The 19,396-nt window shown below is 41.4% G+C and overlaps 1 protein-coding gene across 4 annotated transcripts in view; it reads right to left on the bottom strand.

Moving 5' to 3' along the window:
• The window catches only part of LOC103185093 (arf-GAP with SH3 domain, ANK repeat and PH domain-containing protein 1), a 123,122-nt gene that overhangs the window by 12,704 nt on the left and 91,022 nt on the right, over positions 1-19,396 (bottom strand). For all 4 annotated transcript variants that reach the window (XM_042332547.1, XM_042332549.1, XM_042332548.1 and 1 more), the window contains 10 exons: positions 19,042-19,205; positions 13,382-13,515; positions 12,961-13,052; positions 12,184-12,370; positions 11,283-11,368; positions 10,455-10,570; positions 9,402-9,469; positions 7,386-7,493; positions 2,150-2,375; positions 542-718 (listed from right to left, as the gene is read on the bottom strand). In XM_042332547.1, coding sequence (XP_042188481.1) covers positions 542-718; positions 2,150-2,375; positions 7,386-7,493; positions 9,402-9,469; positions 10,455-10,570; positions 11,283-11,368; positions 12,184-12,370; positions 12,961-13,052; positions 13,382-13,515; positions 19,042-19,205 — 1,358 coding nt within the window. The remainder of the gene's footprint in view (positions 1-541; positions 719-2,149; positions 2,376-7,385; positions 7,494-9,401; positions 9,470-10,454; positions 10,571-11,282; positions 11,369-12,183; positions 12,371-12,960; positions 13,053-13,381; positions 13,516-19,041; positions 19,206-19,396) is intronic.

The following is a 19,396-nucleotide window of genomic DNA, read 5'->3' as shown; positions in this document are numbered from 1 at the left end:
TGAAGGATTTCTACATATATCAGACACATAGATAACCAAAAAAAAATCCAAAACTTCTCAACCCCATTTCCTCACTCCATATTTTCAAAACCTTAAACAAATCTTTGACCACACCTTTGGTCAACATCCCTATGTCTCCATTCTTTCTTCTCCATATTCATTCTGTGTGAAAGGTGTTATTGTATAAGTTGGGGTATAATAGCTTCCAGTTTATAAATGTATTAAAGAACAAAGCTTTCCTGAGTATATAGATGACATTCAACAATGCTGCTGACAATAGATGGACAACTAAAGATGCAGTGGAGAACTAGGTCTTACATAAAACAGTTGAATAATCAGCTGACCCAAAGAACCATGCAAAGGACATGTCCCTAGGTGATTTTGTCTCTCTCCCACATGAAAGTTGAATGCATGAGAAAGAATTACCTTATGCAGTTTTTTATTATTCATAGCACTGAATTTAGATAAACAATATCACCAATTTTCTGCTTCCAATGTAACTACTCTTTTTAACTGATTTAATGAAAGAATAAAAACTCACCCCAAGGAATCAGTCCTTTATTCTGGGGACCATGAGGTAGTGGGCTTGGAGGGTCAGATAGGGTTCGTTTGTGTCCAGGGGGTGGGGGTGGTGGTCTCTTCTTTGATAGAGTGGAGCTGCCAGTTGGGTTCTGGGAGCCTACAGGAAGGGTTGAAGGAGGGACTGGGCCAGGTGGAGCTAGAGAAGCACAAAAACACAGCTGAGTGCTGGAGGACATGTGGAGTGAGAGAGGTTATGAAAGCAGGCAATGATAGAACACAGCATAGAATCAAAAGCAACTCTGAGGTGTTAAACAACTGATTCCTGACCAACATTGACTAAAACTAATGACTGTTACACAAAAATTAAGTATTATGATCACATAATTGTTCATGCAATGCTCATACCTACCTATATTATTCAGACAAGATTATTTAAAAAAATGATATTCAGGATTCAAAGTAAAAGCCAATTTTACATCCTGACAAAACCATTCTTCCAGAATACCATATGAGTGATTTGCTTCATCTTGAAACTGGGTAAATAATACTCATTTAACAATGTTTTTGTTTTCGCCTTGTACGTTAATATATGCTTCTAATTGTAATTTATTGTTGATACTGTTAAATCACAGAAGTAAACATGCTTCAATTAATCAACTGAGCAGTATTATAACTTCACTTGTCTGGCCCTGTAGGGCTCTCGTTGTTACTATCAAAGTTATTGGTTGTGTTCACCTGTGGGGGAGAAGGTGAAACAGACCCAAACAATTCATGGAATAAATTAGAGAACAGTCTCTAAGAAAGTGAGTTGGGACTAATTTGGGACTTAAGAGCAGACATGATACTTTCAGTTACAAAAGCCAACAGAATGCTTGGATATACTGCAGAGTTAAGAATAGTAGAATACCAGAAAAATTATGGTTTACAATGCTCGAGCCAAGCCACGGCAAAAAAATGTTCAGCATAATTAAATGTCACAACAAGGTACATTTATATTAAAAAAAGGTAGAAAAGAGAACCAAGAACCCAAGTGAAATGAAGAAAGAGAAATTAATCATTTAGTCTGTAAAGAAGGTGGTTGGGGGGCTACATTAAAGTATATACGACTTGAATAGATATAAAAACATAAACCTAGATTTACTTTAGAATAAGCCAAGAAGGTAGGATTAGAGGACACAAATTAGTGTGAATTAAATTTCTAACATGTATCAGGAAAACACAAATTATTATGTTATAAAAAAGATTATGAGGATAATAAAAGTAAAAATAATGAGGTTAGTAGGGGTGACACATTAACCTAGACACTGCATTAACGTATACTAATTTTGTGATTCAGAAGGTGAATGTTTTGAAGTGTATGTATTATAGTGTGATATAACATGTTGAGTAACTCACATATTCATTAATAGTTGTTAAACAGCAAGTGGACGAAATAGAATACATTTACCACAGAATGAGACACGGCAGAATTATCATGCAGGGAATGGTACGTTGGCTCAACTGAAGTAATTAATGAATATTTTTAAAGTCATACAATTTGATGTTTTTACAAACAAAATGTGAATTACAACTTCTAATGAACTACTTTTAGAACCTTTGCCATTCCTCTTTCACTTTAGTCACCAACCTTTGTTTGGATTCCTAGGAGGAAGAGGAGGGGCATCCACAGCTGGTGATGTTGGAGAATCTGTGCTGCTCCCATATATTTGATTACTAAATGCTCCATATGAAAGCCTCTGTTTGTCTCGTGCGCTGCCGAAGCCTGGAATTGTGAGTTTATCTTGTGGAGAGAGACTGGACGAATGGCAAAAGCTTTGTGGCCTTGGAGAACGCTCTTTCTTTATAGGGCTGGTCTAATAGAGAGAAATGTACAAAACTAATTTTACAGAAGCTAAATTTATCAGACCACCACAACACACATTTATATAGAGTCCCAAAGCGCTTGACAGTGTAAGAGCATGATGCCGAGACAGGAGGTGATCATAGACATGGTCGTTGAGGAACGTCTTCAGGCGCGACCTGAAGATGGGGAAGGAAGGGGTAAGGTGGAGGGATAGAGGAAGAATGTTCCAGAGTTTCAGGGCATAGTGGCTGAAATCATGCCCACCAACTGTGGAATGGAGGGCACGAGGAACACGCGGAGGCAGCGGGTTGTGGGGTAAGCAGGTCGGAGTTGGGAGGTGCCAGGATATGAAGGAATTTGAAAACGAGTGGAATGATCTTGAAATCAATCTGTTTGGCAGTAGGGATCCAGTGGAGCCTGGCTAGAACTGGTGTGATGGGGGTACAGAGTTTAGTGAGTGAGTATGTGGGTGGCGGAGTTTTGGATCAGCTGGATCCTGTGCATGGTGGAGCTAGGGAGACCGGCAAAGAGGGCATTCGAAAAGTCGAGTCGGGAGGTGACAAATGATTAGATAAGTGTTTTGGCTGCATCTGGGGTAAGGTACGATTGGAGGCGGGCAATGTGGCAGAGGTGGAGGAAGGTGATCCTGATCAGGGTCCAGATGTCGGGCAGGAAGGACAGCTGTGGGTCTGTTCCCATTCCCCTAAAAACTGCCACCATCACTCCCACTTTGAAAAAACCCTCCCTTGATGCGTCGCAGCTATCAAGCTACCGGCCCATCTCCAACCTCCCCTTCCTGTCCAAGGTCCTTGAAAGAGTTGTCGCCTCCCAGCTGCGTTCTTTCCTCTCCGCCCATGCATTATTCGAACCTCTTCAGTCGGGTTTCCGTGCTGCCCATAGCACAGAAACCGCCCTGGTCAAGGTCACCAATGACATCTTGACCATCTGCGATCAGGGCTCCCTCTGCCTCCTCGTCCTCCTCGACCTATCGGCCGCATTCGATACGGTCGACCACGGTATCCTCCTCCACCACTTGTCCTCCCACCTCAACCTTCAAGGCCCTGTCTTTGAGTGGTTTAGGTCGTACCTCTCCCACCGTCTTCATTTTGTTTTCACAAACGGCTTTTCCTCCGGCCCCCGCACTGTCTCGTGCGGTGTCCCTCAGGGCTCTGTCCTCGGTCCCCTCCTCTTCACCCTCTATATGCTCCCCCTTGGTGACATCATCCGCAGACATGGGGTTAACTTCCACATGTATGCGGATGACACCCAACTCTACCTTTCCTCCTCTACCCTCAACTCCACGACCACCGATGTCCTGACAGCCTGCCTGTCCGACATCGAGTCCTGGACGAGAGACAACTTTCTTCAGCTCAACGTGCGCAAAACTGAGGCCCTCCTGATTGGCTCTCGTCAGCGCCTCCGCACCTCAGGCGCTGACAGCATCAGCATCCAAGGCTGCACTCTCCACCTCTCAAAGCCGGTCAGGAACCTCGGGGTTCTGTTCGACCCTGAGCTGTCCTTTCTCCCTCATATCCGCGCCACAACTGGCACCGCCTTCCATCACCTCCGGAACATCGCCAGACTACGGCACTACCTCACCCCTCACGCTGCTGAAACCCTGGTCCACGCCTTTGTCACCTCAAGGCTGGACTATGGGAACTCTCTCCTCGCCGGCCTTCCCGGCACCTCCCTCCACAAGCTGCAGGTCATTCAGAACTCTGCAGCTCGTGTACTGTCCCGCACCAGGCTTCGCGACCACATCACTCCCACCCTCGCTCGCCTCCACTGGCTCCCCATCCCCAAGAGGATTGAATTCAAGATCCTCATCCTCACTACAAGGCCATTCACGGCCTCGCTCCCTCCTACCTCTCCGACCTACTATCCCCCTACTTACCTGCCTGTACCCTCCGTTCCTCTGGCTCCGGTCTGCTCCACATCCCCCGCCCCAACCGCCCTACCATCGTTGGCCGGGCCTTCAGCCTCTCAGCCCCGAGGCTCCGGAACTCCATCCCCCAGTGCCTTCGCCTTACTTTCTCCCTTTCCTCCTTCAAGGCCGGTCTCAAGACCTTTCTCTTTGACCATGCCTTCAGTTCCCCTCTCGACTCTCTACCCTCTCCTCGCTCCCTCCCTTCCCTCACCCTGACCATTTCCCCCCTGCTCGGGTCCTGACGCAACTGTCCAGCACCTTGGAACGTCCTCCCGACGTGAAAGGCGCTCTATAAATGAAATCTTGTTGTTGTTGTTGAACCAGATTCCTAGGTCGGGCACTGGTTCGGTGAGTCTGAGGGATAGGTCAGAGAGGTTAAGGAGGTCAGAGCCCCACGATAGAAGACGTTGACGGTAGCCAAGGATTATGGCTTCCACCTCGTCAACATTTAGTTGTAAGAAATTTTCGCTCACCCAGGCCCTGATGTTTGCCAGACAAGCCGACAGAACACCGGCGGACCTGGAGTCATAGATTGCGGATGAAACACAAATGTATTTCTCCTCCAACGTGTGGAAGTTTACCCCATGTCTGCAGGTGACATCGCCAAGAGGGAGCATATACATGAGGAAGAGGAGCGAGCCAAGGATAGAGTCCTGGAGAAACCATTTGAGGAGATAAAGTGAAGGCGGTTTGTTAGGTAGGACTCGTACCACGTGAGTGTGGTTCCACTGGGTAGATGAGCGAGGGGAAGCTGTGGACGAGGATGCTGTGGTCGACTGTGTCGAACGCGGCAGAGAGGTCCAGGAGTCGAGGAGGCAGAAGAAGCCCTGGTCACAGAGAGCGAAGACCTCATCTATTCCATTAATATACCTTTTTCCAAAAGACCAAAGCTGACAGAAACTCAGGGATGAAAATTATTTGTAATCTTTGCCAAAAATGAATTTTGAAAAGCTACAGCACAGTTCACAAAGACCGTCAGCTAGTCAAATTCCAAGTTCAACAGTAATAAAATTGGTCATGCTGTGGCTAATTGGCTGTGCAAGAGATATTGTGTGCAAATTGTTTGCTGCATTCGCTTAAATAGTCACTACACCTCACAGAAAGCTTGAGATGTTCAACATTGTAAGTACTAAATCAAACACAAGAATTAATACCAAAACAGTAATTTGAAGCAGAATCCATACTTTTTTTTAAAAAAGAGATTGAACAAATATTCAAAAAATAAAAAAAAGCCTTAGTCTGCGCTTTAAAATTCTATGATTTAAACTTAAAAAAAGTCAATCCACTTTACTGTGAAGCTCTTTGAGACATCTTGAAGACGTGATAAGGCAATATATCAAATGCAAGGATTATTATTATGATTCTTTTTTTTAAATGAATGGCAAACCATAATATTGAAGATAATGTGTAGCCCTGTATTTGAATAACGATTTATTAATATGGTGGACGGCTGACCTGCCAGGAAACATACTCGTCTATCACGATTAGGTCTTCTCTCTCCTGACTTATTTCCAGAACCTTGCACCTGAGGGAAAGCACAACTACAAGTGCTACTTCTGATACAAACTCATTATTCCAAAACTTGAACTTCGTAGCTAGTGGACTGTTCTTGATTTGGGAAGTTTGGCAACTATCAAAACAACTTGAAACTTTATAGGCACATCTGGCAAAATTCAACTTTTGTAGTGCAACACATGCCTCAGGTTGCCTTAGTTGATAGCACTCTCATCTCTGACTCAGAAGCTTGTGTGTTCCTCAAAAACTGTAGGGAATGTTTTCCACTGTCCTGATCAATAATCCTCCACATAAATTGGTCATTCACTTTATGGCTAGGTGCAAGTTGATTAACGTATCTGTCTAAAAATATACAGTTAATATACTTTAAAGCAATTACCTGGGAAGCTTCTGAGATAAAAACAGAAGTCACTGGGAACTCTTAGCAGGTCAGGCAGCAGGTCAGGCAGCATCTATGGAGAAAGGAAAGTGAGTCAACGTTTCGGGTCCACGACCCTTCGTCAGAACTGGGAACTTTGTTGATTTCTGACCAAGGGTTATAGACCCGAAGGTTTGACTCACTTTTCTTTCTCCAGAGATGCTGTCTGACCTGCTGAGTGTTCCCAGCGACTTCTGTTTTTGTTTCAGATTTCCAGCATCTGCACTATTTTGCGGTTAGTGCAATCGCAGTGTTCTGTTTGATCCTCAAGTCCACTTTAAACCCCCCACATCTGGTCCATTCCTGAATCTCCTTTTTCTAATCCTGGAACAGGGGCTATCTAGACCACTACCTCACCCTCTCTGTTGCTGAAATTGTCATTCATGCATTTGTCAAAAGGGTCGTGGACCTGAAACTTTAACTCACTTTCCTTTCTCCATAGATGCCGCCTGACATGCTGAGTGTTCCCAGCGAATTCTGTTTGTTTCAGATTTCCAGCATCTGCAGTATTTTGCGTTAAGCTTCTGAGATACTTTGACTTTAAAATGTAAATTCTATATTTTATATATTCTCATGAGGGGAGCAAAATGCAGACACTCCAAGATGAAGTTCCAGAGGCAAAATGGCTCCATTTTGACGGTGCAGCAGATCGGATGGGTACGTGAAGCAAATCAGTGTCTGCTGAATGGAGGGAACTTCATCCTGGAGTGGCTCCATTTTGCTCCCCTCGGTCTCTGCATGCAAAATACCCTTAAGACCAATTTTGGATCATGCTTTCACCTTCCTTTTCTCTCCACCCCATCCCCCCCACCAAAAGAAAACAACTCAGGATTCCACTGAGCTGTGTGAAAAGCTTTGCAAGAGGTCGCAGAGGTAGCATGGGGCAAGACCATGGATGGATTCGCAAGTGAAAACGAGGATCTTGAATCTGATCTGATAGGGGAGCCAGTGGAACTGAGTGAGGATGGCGATGATGGGCTTTCAGAGCCTGGTGCAAGAGAGAATACGGACTGCAAAGATGCAGGACTATATCTAAAGCAATGGATGTTTCAAGGTCTCCCGACAGGTACTGAAAAGGCTGATTTAACTGTATTGAGGTACTTTTCTGTTAAGTGCTTGTCATTACAACAAATCACATTTCAAAAACACTCTGTGCTTACCTTTTCATCCAGGTCATCATCACTTTCATCAATTTCCTCTTGCCGTAACTGCCACTCGTATTCTACATGAATATGAGGATTAATCTTTCCTAAAGCTGCTTGATTAAGCTGGAATTAATAAAAAAAAAGTCATTGTGCAATTGCAGATAAAAACATCATGTAAAATATCCAATGGCTATTTTTATGATATGCAGTTAACTTTTTACTTTACTGCTTTTTAGCAGGATAGCAAAGATGATGTGGTGTCAACTCAAAAGATATGGACATATACTTTACAAATGCATGATAAGTGTTATCTAGTATGAAAACTAAAATCACAGTGCTTCAGATGATTTGGCCATTTAAACTGCAGGAATATACAAGTTCGTTTTCATTTTAGACATAAAATTGTTATTTTTTAATATCTTACTTAAATAGTGGACCGCTAAAATGGTTTGCAATTTAACCACTAAGTGGTACTAAAAGGTCATACCAATTTGAAGAGTGTCATAGTATATTGCAGTACAAATGTGCTTTTCCAAGGAGTAGCAGCATGTGAGTTAACTCACACAATCCCTCACATCAGTGAGATTCCAATTAGACGTCTGTGGTAATAACACTGAGTGAAAACTTAATGGGGGGAACAATTCCCTGGTGGGCAATGAGTATGGGTCAAGTATTGATACAGACCTGGCAATAGGTCACAACGTCTTTCACAGCATGAATTAATGTGTGACCCACAAATAGATTTTAAAAATATTTTTTAAAATCTAAGTACTAGATACAAGCTTGCTACAAAAGAGAAATACTCTCACCAATTTCATACTTTAAGATGTAAAATGTTAATACTTCCATTTGAAGTAATTAGAATATACTTTTGGTCTCTTACACAATTAAACCAGATAAATGCTGTGCACAACTGTTGTGCACAATGTTTAGTTGAAAAGTACTAACTATATACTTTACATGGAGCAGAAAATAACGCTAGAAGTAATTTGGTGAATTTTGCAACCCAAAATAATCCGAACAATGCAATAAATCCAGTTTGCAAGTAAGACCCTAATGTTCACTCTTTTCTCAAGAATAAAGCAAAAGACAATGAAATCTCCTCTTTCAGATAGCAATTACTTGAATCTTCTTAATATCCTTTCACTAGATTTTTCCTTCTCTTTATTTTGATGGGCAAAATGGCAGTAGATTTGATATCTGGAAAACTCTAAGGTGATTGTCAAATCTCAGTTTCTTGGTAGATTTCATTGTGTTATATTACAGCATCACCCAATCAGTAAATTCTGAATTTCTTGGGATGAATCATTCTTGGGCTCATAATAAATTGAATTGGTACTTATTTATTTGTATATACTGAAATATAATTCACAATGAATGCAGCAGCCAAGAAAATTAGGCACAGAGATTTATTAAGGAGAATCCAATTATAAAGGACTTCATTACAACTTATAAGGGGATTGTAGAGTGAACCCAAAGTTAGTTACCTAAAAATTCCAAGGGACATCAGCAACTACAGGCTTCCCTGGAAGTTTTATTCTGGTATTCCCCTTGCCAGCCAGTGGCTTACAGTGCTGATGGAGCAGGCTGTACCGCTGTACATATGCACAGTGAATGAGGAAAAGCTAATTGGCATTCACACCCTCCTATAGTGTTGATTGAGATTTTATGGATTCCAAGCACCGCTTTATAATGGGTGTTACTATATTATGCACTTTCATATTTAGTGTTAAATCTTGTGATTGACCAGAAATTTTGTGGAACAAAAATCAACACAAGTGCAAAAAACAGAACAACAACAACAACAACATTCCATTTATAAAGCGCCTTTCACGTCAGGAGGACGTCCCAAGGCGCTGCACAGTTGGATCATGACCCGAGCAGGGGGGAAATGGTCAGGGTGAGGGGAGGGAAAGGAGGGAGCGAGGAGGGGGGAAATGGTCAGGGTGAGGGGAGGGAAGGGAGGGAGCGAGAAGGGGGAAGAGAGTCGAGAGGGGAGCTGAAGGCTTGGTCAAAGAGAACATTTCTTACCAGTTCTTCACATTGAACACGTTTTAGTCTTTTTACTATATCAAGAGCAGTCTCACCACTCTGGTTTACTGTGAAGAAAGTACATAAAAGACAACAGTAAGAGAGACAAACATTACAATAAAACCAACATTTATCTAAGCTAAAAGCAAACTGTGGAAGTAGCTAAGAGTTCAGACTGCCCAGACAGATTTTTTTTACAATCACTTTGATAATATTTCAAAAATATATGAATGGTATAGCTTGAAGGTTATGTTGCCATTTTTGAAGACTTGAATCTTTCTTGAAACGTGTCTCAAAATCTACATTTAAAATCCTACAAAAGTACTCTAAAGTGCAGTCCACACGTGTTGAATGCCAATTCTAGTTTCTGGTATTGAATGTAATTATATGTTCTGAGGAAAGAAAACAATGATTTCAGCACTCTAGCATAAGTGGGGGGGGGGGCAAATTTGTGGGCGAAACCCGGCAGCCAATTGCGCACAGTGTTATTCCAGCTGAGATCACTGCTCCCGATTGCTACATATCCAATGGCCACTACTGGAAGGTTCATATGTGGACAGTGGGTGAAGCCAGGGTCAGGCTCTCCCACTCCCAAACTAGCCTTCGAAACTAAACAATATCTAAAACTAAACATGAGGCACAACATCTTCAGGCTGAAGGACTCAAAAGCAGCCAGTGGGATGAGTCAGCACCTTTGGGGCTAAGGAAAAACAAAAATCCTGTTTCTGTTTTTTTTTAAACATGGGAGAAACTGTTTTCCTTGCGTTACCTTCAAAAACTATATTCTATAAGATATTCAAAAATAAAGGTGAACTTGTACGGTTATCTTTATTATAATAATTGCATTTGATATAGCGCAAGGCTGGCAGGTGAGATGAGGAATTACCAATGGAAGAGGAAACACATTTGTCCTGTAAATTTTGTTAATTTACAAACTTGTGTATTCCTAAGTAAGATTAAGACTTACATTGGAAGCATTTATCTACAGAATATCTACAAATTATACCCATGATTAAAAAAAATAGAATCCAATACAACAGACAGAATACTCACCTATATCTAAACTTGGTTTGCCCCGAAGAAGCAATTTTAAACATTCAGTTTTATCCAAGATACAACAGTAATGTAGAGCTGTGTTTCCCTTTATAGTCTGTCTGTCCAGATTGCCACTATATAGGGGTTAAATAAATGAAACAACAATAAGTTTTGATTTTAATTGATCCATATTATATGACATGTGATATATCTACAGTACTTTTGAAAATTTCTACACGCAGGTTTAAACAGAAGGTAAAGGATATTGTTTTTCCCTTTCTTTCTTCTGAAAAGCATTTTCATGCTACACATTTTCCCAGCTAGCACACTGCTCCCAGGCCATGCTGCTCTGGAGCCAGCCACCTGAAATTCTAGGAATGTGTGCTAGATTGAACTGGACTTCATATTTTAATCTCCTTTTATTAATTAGCCTCTGCTGGAAACTCTGCTGCAGGGGTTGGGGTGGTGTGGGGTGGGGGGGAGAAACAGCTGCAGTTCACATTCCTGATCACTGTCCAGTTACCTCTGCTGGAAAGTGCATGTGTGGTTGAGAAGACGTCCAAGCTCAGCTGTGATTCCCCCAGAAGGTCATTTAGGTAAAATATTAAAAGGGGAAACTTGTAACTAATGGAAGCATTGACTCCAACTTGAGTCACTACTTTCAAGAAAGGGATGGAATTGGAGGAAGGGAAAGAGAAAATTATACAATGGTAAGAATACTGTACAGTTGTTTAGGTTATTATAGCAGTATGCGTAATAAATTGTGAATCCAACATAGCTAAGAAAAATAGAGTCAAGTGACCTGTGCTAACAGAAAAAAACTAACTTTACTAAAAGGTTCCATACCCATTTTGCACAAGAAAGTCAACCAGGTGGAGTGAAGTTCGGTCAGCAGTTCGCACTGCTAGATGAAGCACCGTCTCCCCTGGCTCCTGTTTGGTAGATAAAGATTTGTATTATTGTACAACCAAAACACTTGAAATTATTTTGAAAAGAATCAATATAAATAGTGTTATTCATGTCTTCAGTTTTACAAAAAACATCCCTCAACCTAAACAAAAATGCCAACTGCAACCACATTAGCTATTATAAAATAAAAAAATGCAAATTTATTGACAAAATGTCAATAAGAATGACTATGTAAATATTAAATGCAAGAGGGAAACATTCTCATAACATCGCTCAACAGTTTCCATCAACTCTGTACTTTTATTTATTGTGACGTACATATATAAAAATGTGCGTGTACATAAAAATACATATTGGAAGGTCATGTACTACTTGTATCAAACATGGTTAGAATACTTTAGTTATTTGACACTGAAATCCTCCATGTATGTACTAAGCTTGCACTTAACATTTGGTGCAAACTTGGTACATTTGAAAAGTCTAACTTGGACAGAAAATGGAAGTCTAGACCCTCAAAACAGAAATAATACAAATATAAAAATTGAGCAATATAAACAAATCATGAAGTTTGACAATATAAATTTAAATATTGTACAGTTTGCTCTGTCAGTTGCATTTTTAATGAAAAAAACTTAACAGGAACTGTCAAATATTGGAACCATTTCTACATTGCATTACAGTAACATTATTATTATGATGAAAGGTAAATTTATGGGTTACAAAGGCATCTAGTATAAATACAAAACAAGAACATGAATTAAACAAGAACAAGTCATATTTTATATATTGTAAATACAGAGCTGAATGGATTTCCAGTTAAACGGTCACTATTTCTCACCTGTCCAGGTTCTGGCAGTGGCTCCATTAGGTCAAATCCCTCTGCATAGACTTGGATTAGTGCAACTAAATCCCTGGATTTCACAGATTCCAACAACTCACTCATTTTCCCTACAGGAGACGTGCACGTCCTTCTGGCAAACTTATGTTCTACATATTTTGCATGAATGTATTCTTTACGTGCGGTCCTATATAAAAACATACGGTTGAATAAGATTATGGTCTTCTTAAATCCGTTCGGCATGAAAAATTGCAGTCAAGCTCCCAATGAAGGCATAACATTAACAATCTGAACATCTCTCTCATGTGATAATGCAGAGTACGAGTGATTCATATTTGAAAATATTACTGATGGATTAAAAAAAGGCAAAATATTAGAAATGTATAAATCATATTGAATAAGTGGGAACTGGACTAAAACCGATGAAAGCCCGTGCCAGCCTATTAAGAAAACAAACAAAATATCAACAATTTAAACCACCATGAATTAGAATTTGTCTATTTGTATCTATAGTCGATTTTCTTGGTTCATTATTTTCCTTTTTTATTGCTGTCTGATTTGGGTGGACATATTGGGACCAAACACCCTACCTTGCTATTTCAAAGAAATCTATCGAGTTGTTCTTCCTGTTAACCTCACTTATATTCCCTCATTTTTAATTTTTTTTGTAAACACTCTGGGACATTTATTTAATGTGAACAGGCACTAAAATAAATGCATTGATTTATTTCCTTTCAAGAATAACATTTTAAACAACTGTCTCACAAATGTACTTACATGTCACTGTTTGGAATAGGCTTTGGTGACGGATTTGGTAAATCGCCTTCCATAATTTCATTAAAACTGGTATTGCCTAAATTCTTGGCCAGCTGGATGTTGAAAAGAAAACAAATACCACATTTTAAAAAAATCATTTCTGCTTCTATACAATATGGTTGTTTTATATATATATTAAAAAAAGTAAGTCAGTTCTTACAAAGATTGATAATAGGCATTGCTAACAGTTAACCTGCTTATCAATGAAGTTAGGAGCTTTAGACAACCTTAAAGTTAAAAGCTTGGATAGAATAGTCCTGGTTGGATAAGTATTGTAAAATTTAATGCTCTGAGCTGTTATCACGAAGTCCTCATCCAGCATAAACCAGAATTGTTTTCATACACATGGGACACTCCATGCTCAACGATTAGGTTAACTCACCAAGAGTTCAGAGGTTCCTAATTTGTCCAGTTCTAGAGATTGTATTCGAGAAATATGCACTCCCATTTCTCTGTGTATCCCGGAACATTCTATACACGTCAAAATGCCAAGATTGGTTGAAAGCCATGTTGGATCTGCATGAGAACAAGAAATGTCATTTACCTTTTCAAATATAGATCATATCAAAGTAGTCTCTGTAGGTCTAAATAATAATCCTTGCATTTGATGTAGCGCCTTATCATACCTTCGAGACATCTCACAAAGCAATTCACGGAATATACTATAAAGTGGAGTGACTGTGTGTTCTGTGGGCAGCAGCGTCCCACAAACACTCACAGAGAGGAGATGGTTAAGGGGAGACAACCTAACTAATGTGGAGTCCTGTAGCGTAGTGGCTAGCGTGATTACCTCACAAGCGAGAGGACTTTTTAAGGCACGTTTCCTTACTCCACACACACAAGGCTCTGTCTACTCAGCAGCAAGCAGGAATTCAGCGGATTGCCCTCTGGGGGCAATAATCCCTCCCCCAATAAATGTGGTCACTCCATCCATGACTGTCTATAAATGACTTAATTGGTAAAAATTCTTATATGTGATTTGGAAGTTCTTAATTAGAAATCCACACATTTTAGGCCCCATAATTTGTATATTGTTAAAGCATAAAATAAAGGGGAACTGTGTGGCATAATGGGTTTGCACATTGCCCTTTCACCTTGGGTATCTGGGTTTGAGTTTAAATATAAATAATAGGTTGAAGGTTCCATTTTCTGTTGGATGTAAGGGTTTACATGGAAGTCCAACAAACCCCTCAAAGGTGAAAGTACAGTACTGTATATTGAAAACACTGAATGTATTTATCAATATTGTGTTTGAAGTGATTTAGCACTACTCAAGTTATACCGAAGTTATATATTAGTACTGCCTGCAGGTGGCAGCATGACTAAATTAAAATCTACAAAATGTAAACTGCAGTGCAGGCCTGTAACAATCTGAAATAAATTTCATACTTCTGCTAATTTATGTTGAGATTTTCTTTTAACAAGTAATTTGATCCCAATATGCAGACCATTGATAAATTACAAATGGTTTTATAATGTGAAACACCAAACTGGAATAGTTCAATCTACATTTATTAAACAGTTTTATTATGTCTCTTCACGTAAACTGCTTTCAACATATACTGTGGTTCTACTCACTAAAGGACACTGGACTGTAACAAATATCAAAGTGATATTATACCTCTGAAATATAGTCTGCAATGTGCAGATCTAGATTTGTGAAAAATTGTCATTATAACCAGTCCACCAAGGCATTTGTTTCAGTGATCACAAGTTCACAAGAAGTTTGGTTGGACGAGGCCCCTCGGCTCATTCGATTTTATCTTTCAAGATTACAAACACGATCCCTCTCCTATTCCAACAACAAGCAGTTTCCTAAACTGTCCTAAACTCAAAAAACATTCTTCTTGATAATGCATTCAAGTCGATAATTAGCTTTCCTAGTGTCTGATCAGAAATTGTTCTTCACACGCCTGGAACTGTGCCCTTTTGCTCTGGGTTTACTTTCTCAATCCCATTTAGAATTTTATAAACCACCATAAAGTCCCTCTCTCAGACGTCTCTTTTCAAGACAGAAGAAACCCATCTTATCTAATTGTTCTTCATAGATTGCTCATACCTTGGGGATTTACACATTACTGCCTCTAGAGCTTGGGCAACTCCCCTTACGTCACAGAGACCAGAACTGGAACCAGCACTTCAGGTCAGGTGCAGCCTGACTAGAGATCTGTACAAACTGAGTCTGATTTCTGGGAGCTGAATTTCAATAAATAATAATAATAATAATAATAATGCTTGCATTTGATATAGCGCTTTTCACGTCGGGAGGACGTCCCAAAGCGCTTCACAGAACACACTGTAAAGTGAGTTGACTGTATATTTGTGGGCGAACGCGGCAGCCAATTGCGCACAGGCATCTTATTTACCTGGTTTATTGCAGCTTCACACTGTTTCGAAATGATGAGCAATGAGTCAAATAAACTCCCAAGTCNTTTTTAGCTTGGGAAGTTATGTTCTATCTATAGAGTACATATGCTTTGTATTTTTATTGTTTACATGCAGTACTTTGTAAAACTCCCACAATTCATATCAGTCAGAGCCCTAACATTTAATATGACTTGCATAACATCCAAGTTGCAGGCAAACTATACAAGTCATATCAAATCCGATTTCATCAATAATCTACACTGCACATGCATAAATCAATGCTGCTGATAAGTGCAGATGCGGCAGTTCATCACTGCAGCTGGTAAGTGCATCAGCGGCGACAGATCAAGACTATGTTTCCCACGACTCAAAGCATCTTGGACTGTCGCCATATGTGGACTTATCGTCAAGCATTGAAATTGCATTGAGTTGCGGGAAATGATGTTTTTCTGCACCTGTGTCATTGAAACCAATCACCTGCTGCCTCGACCCCATCCCTACCCCTCTTCTTACCTCCCAGCTCCACCTCCTTACCCCTCTACTTGCAGACACCATAAACCCCTCCCTATCCCCTGGTACCATTCCCATCTCTTTAAAAATATCCGTCATCACTCCTATTCTAACCCTCCCTGGACCCATCCCTGCTCTCAAACTTCCGTCCCATCTCCAACCTCCATTCCTCTTTAAGGTCCACTGTGGCTGGAATGAGTTGTTGCTTCCCAGCTTCGCTCCTTCCTTTCCCACCACTCCCTTCATGAACCCTTCCAATCAGGTTTCCTTGCTGCCCACAGCACAGAAATAGCCCTGGTCAAAGTGACAAATGAGATTCTGTCCATCTGTGACCAGGGCTCCCTCTGCCTCCTCATCCTCCTTGACCTCTCTGCTGCCTTCGACACTGCTGACCACTCTATCCTCATCCACTGCCTCTCCTCTCACCTCAACCTTCTCCTTGAATGGTTCAGATCGTACCTCTCACACCGCTTCCACTTCACCTCCACAAACGGTTTCTCCTCTAGCCCCCGCCGTCTCGTGTGGGGTTCCTCAGGGCTCTGTCCTTGGTCCCCTCCTCTTCTATATCTATGTGCTCCCTCTTGGTGACATCATATGCAGACATGAGGTCATATATGTATGCGGATGACACCCAACTCTACCTCTCTGCCTCCACCCTTGACTCCAGGACTATTGCTGCGCTGACAGAATGTCTGTTAGACATCAAGTCCTGGATGAGAGCTAATTCTCTTCAGATGAACGTCAACAAGACCGAGGCTCTCCTGATTGGCTCCCGTCAGCGCCTCTACACCTCAGGCGCTGACAGCATCACCATCCATGGTTGGACACTCCACCTCACTGAGCCAGTCTGGAACCTTGGTGTCTTGTTTGACCCTCAACTATCCTTTCCACTCCACATCCGTGCCATGACCCGCTCTGCCTTCCCCCACCTCCGCAACATCGCCCGGCTCCGCCACTGTGTCGCATCGCAGGCCGCCGAAACCCTCAAACATGCATTCCAAAACAAGGGAGCATAGTCTTGAAATTAGAACCAGGCCATTTAAGAGTGAAATCAGGAAGCATTTTTCATTCAAAAAGGGTGATAGAAATCTGGAATTCTCTCCCCCAAAAGGCTGTGGATATTGGATCCATCCACACCTTCAAGAGTGAGTTTGATAGATTTTATTAGTTGAGGTACAGATCAGCCATGATCTAATTAAATAGCGGAACAGACTCGAAGGGCTGAACGGCCTCCTCATGTTCCTATGTTCCATAACATTGTGGCTTGACTATGCAAACTCCTTGCTTGTCGGCCTCCCTAACTCCTCCCTCCATAGGCCACAGATCATCCAGAACTCTACAGCCCGAGTCCTCTCCTGCACCAGGCTCCATGACTCTACCCCCCACTCCTCGCCGGACTCCACTGGCTTCCCATACAGTTCAAGATCCAGGTCCTTACCTTCAAAGCCCTCCATGGTCTTGCTCCCTCCCTACCTCTGTGGCCTCCTAACCTTCTACCAACCTGCCCGCTCCCTCCGCTCACCGGGCTCCAACCTGCTTCACGTCCCACATCTTGCTGGCCCCACCATTGGCAGGCCATTCTGCCACTCTGCCCCCACCCTCTGAAACTCCATCCCGCAGTCCCTCTGCCTCAGCCCCTCCCTTGCCTCCTTCAAGACCCATCTGAAGACTCTCCTCTTCAACCGACACCCAGCTCGGGTCTGAAACACTGACTGTCCAGTGCCTTGGGATGTCCTCCCAATGTGAAAGGCACTATGCAAGTAATTTTGTTGTTGTTGGATCAAGACTAGATTTCCCGCAATGTATTGCAGCTGTTACACGTGGGAGTATTGGAGGATAGGGGATCGGCGTTATGAGTTAGAAAGTGATTAATATGAGTCGTAGAAAGAAATCTAAGTGGTTTTGATAGAAATGGTACTGGAGTGAATGTACGACTTAGGGATTATACAACTTATAAAGATAAGACTTATGTGAGTTTTACTGTATTAAACTTAATTTTCCAGTGATCAGCCAAAGTACACTAACAGCTCTTTTGTAAAACCTTTGCTGCCTTCTCTGATTCCAGAGTTTTCCTAACTTGATGTCATCGGCATATTTAACTAACCTTACATTGAGTCTGTGAATCCAAGTCATTATTAATGTAGAAAAAGAACAGGAGGCATCTTGGTACCAAACCCTTAAAGAGGAACACCATTTAATACCTTCCTCCATTTTGATTTACCTCTTCTACAACACTACCACCTGCTTCTCCCTCACCCCCTCCCTCAGTTAACCAGTAATAATGTCTCACACTTGAAATCCAGTGATATCACCTTCTAAAAGTCTCTCATGTGGTACTTTGTCAAAGGCCCTTTGAATGTCCAGCTACAACACATCCAATGGCTTCACACAGATGTCTCCATGTGTCTTTCTAGCTTTCTCTCTCTCTCACTTCCAGTCTTTGCCCCCTCTCTATATCTAGTGGTCTGCTTGTAGGTCTGTCACTCGGACTCTTTTTCGCCAATCTTTGTTTCTCTGTTTTGTAAATTATCTCATACTCATTTGCTTTTTCCCTTAGCTCTCTTCCCTTATGTTCTCATCCTTGCTTTTTACACATCAAGTTAGTCTGACTCTGAATACCTGTCCTTTTACAGCTGTGGCTGGCTTCCACTTAATAATAATAATAATAATAATCCTTGCATTTGATATAGCGCTTTTCACGTCGGGAGGACGTCCCAAAGCGCTTCACAGAACACACTGTAAAGTGAATTGACTGTATATTTGTGGGCGAACGCGGCAGCCAATTGCGCACAGCAATGTCCCACAAACAGTCGTAGATTGAAAAATGACCAATTTAATTATTGTTTTTTTTTGGTTTTTTGGAGGGATTATTATTAGGCGTGTGGAGTAAGGAAACTTGCCCAAGGTTTCGAATTGAACTCAGGTCTCTCACTTGCAAAGCGAGTGCTCTAACCACTGAGCTACAGGACTCCACGACTCCACGGACTCCACTTGTCCCTCTCCTTTCTTTGCCTCCCTCCCCTTCGTTTGTCTTCTTCATTCCCCTCCTTCCCTAATTTTTTCCTCTTGTTTCTCGTTACAATAAAACCATTGGTAACATTCCTTACGATTAAAATAATAAATACAGAATTTTTTAACTGAAAAAAGTAATGAAGCACTACAAACCTGGGGCTCCACAGTCGCAACAGATATCATTGCCAGGCATGCGCTGCACATCTTCAATAATAGCTTTTGTCAGGTCCTCGATGCTGTTCTCTCCACTGGTTTGTTCTCCTCGGAATGCCATGTTTAATGCTTCCTCTTTACTGTTGGTTAACACAGATATCCACCTGTTCAAATAAAAATGATCCCAATTAACACTGTATGCATCTTCTCACATAAGACAGCCAAGATTGGAGAGTAAGCAATTAAATTACATATATTTGGTGTGTTCTAGCAGGTGCTAATATAAAGGCAGGAGTCTCTGACTGATCTGTAAAAGCTGAAGTAAAATTCCTCACTGCATCCATTTCAGGAACTG

Source organism: Callorhinchus milii, unplaced genomic scaffold (genome assembly GCF_018977255.1).
Source record: "Callorhinchus milii isolate IMCB2004 unplaced genomic scaffold, IMCB_Cmil_1.0 Scaffold2, whole genome shotgun sequence".
Classification (NCBI taxonomy): domain Eukaryota; kingdom Metazoa; phylum Chordata; class Chondrichthyes; order Chimaeriformes; family Callorhinchidae; genus Callorhinchus; species Callorhinchus milii.
Note: the sequence above shows the minus strand (reverse complement) of the source record. Positions and strands in the feature narration are given on the sequence as shown.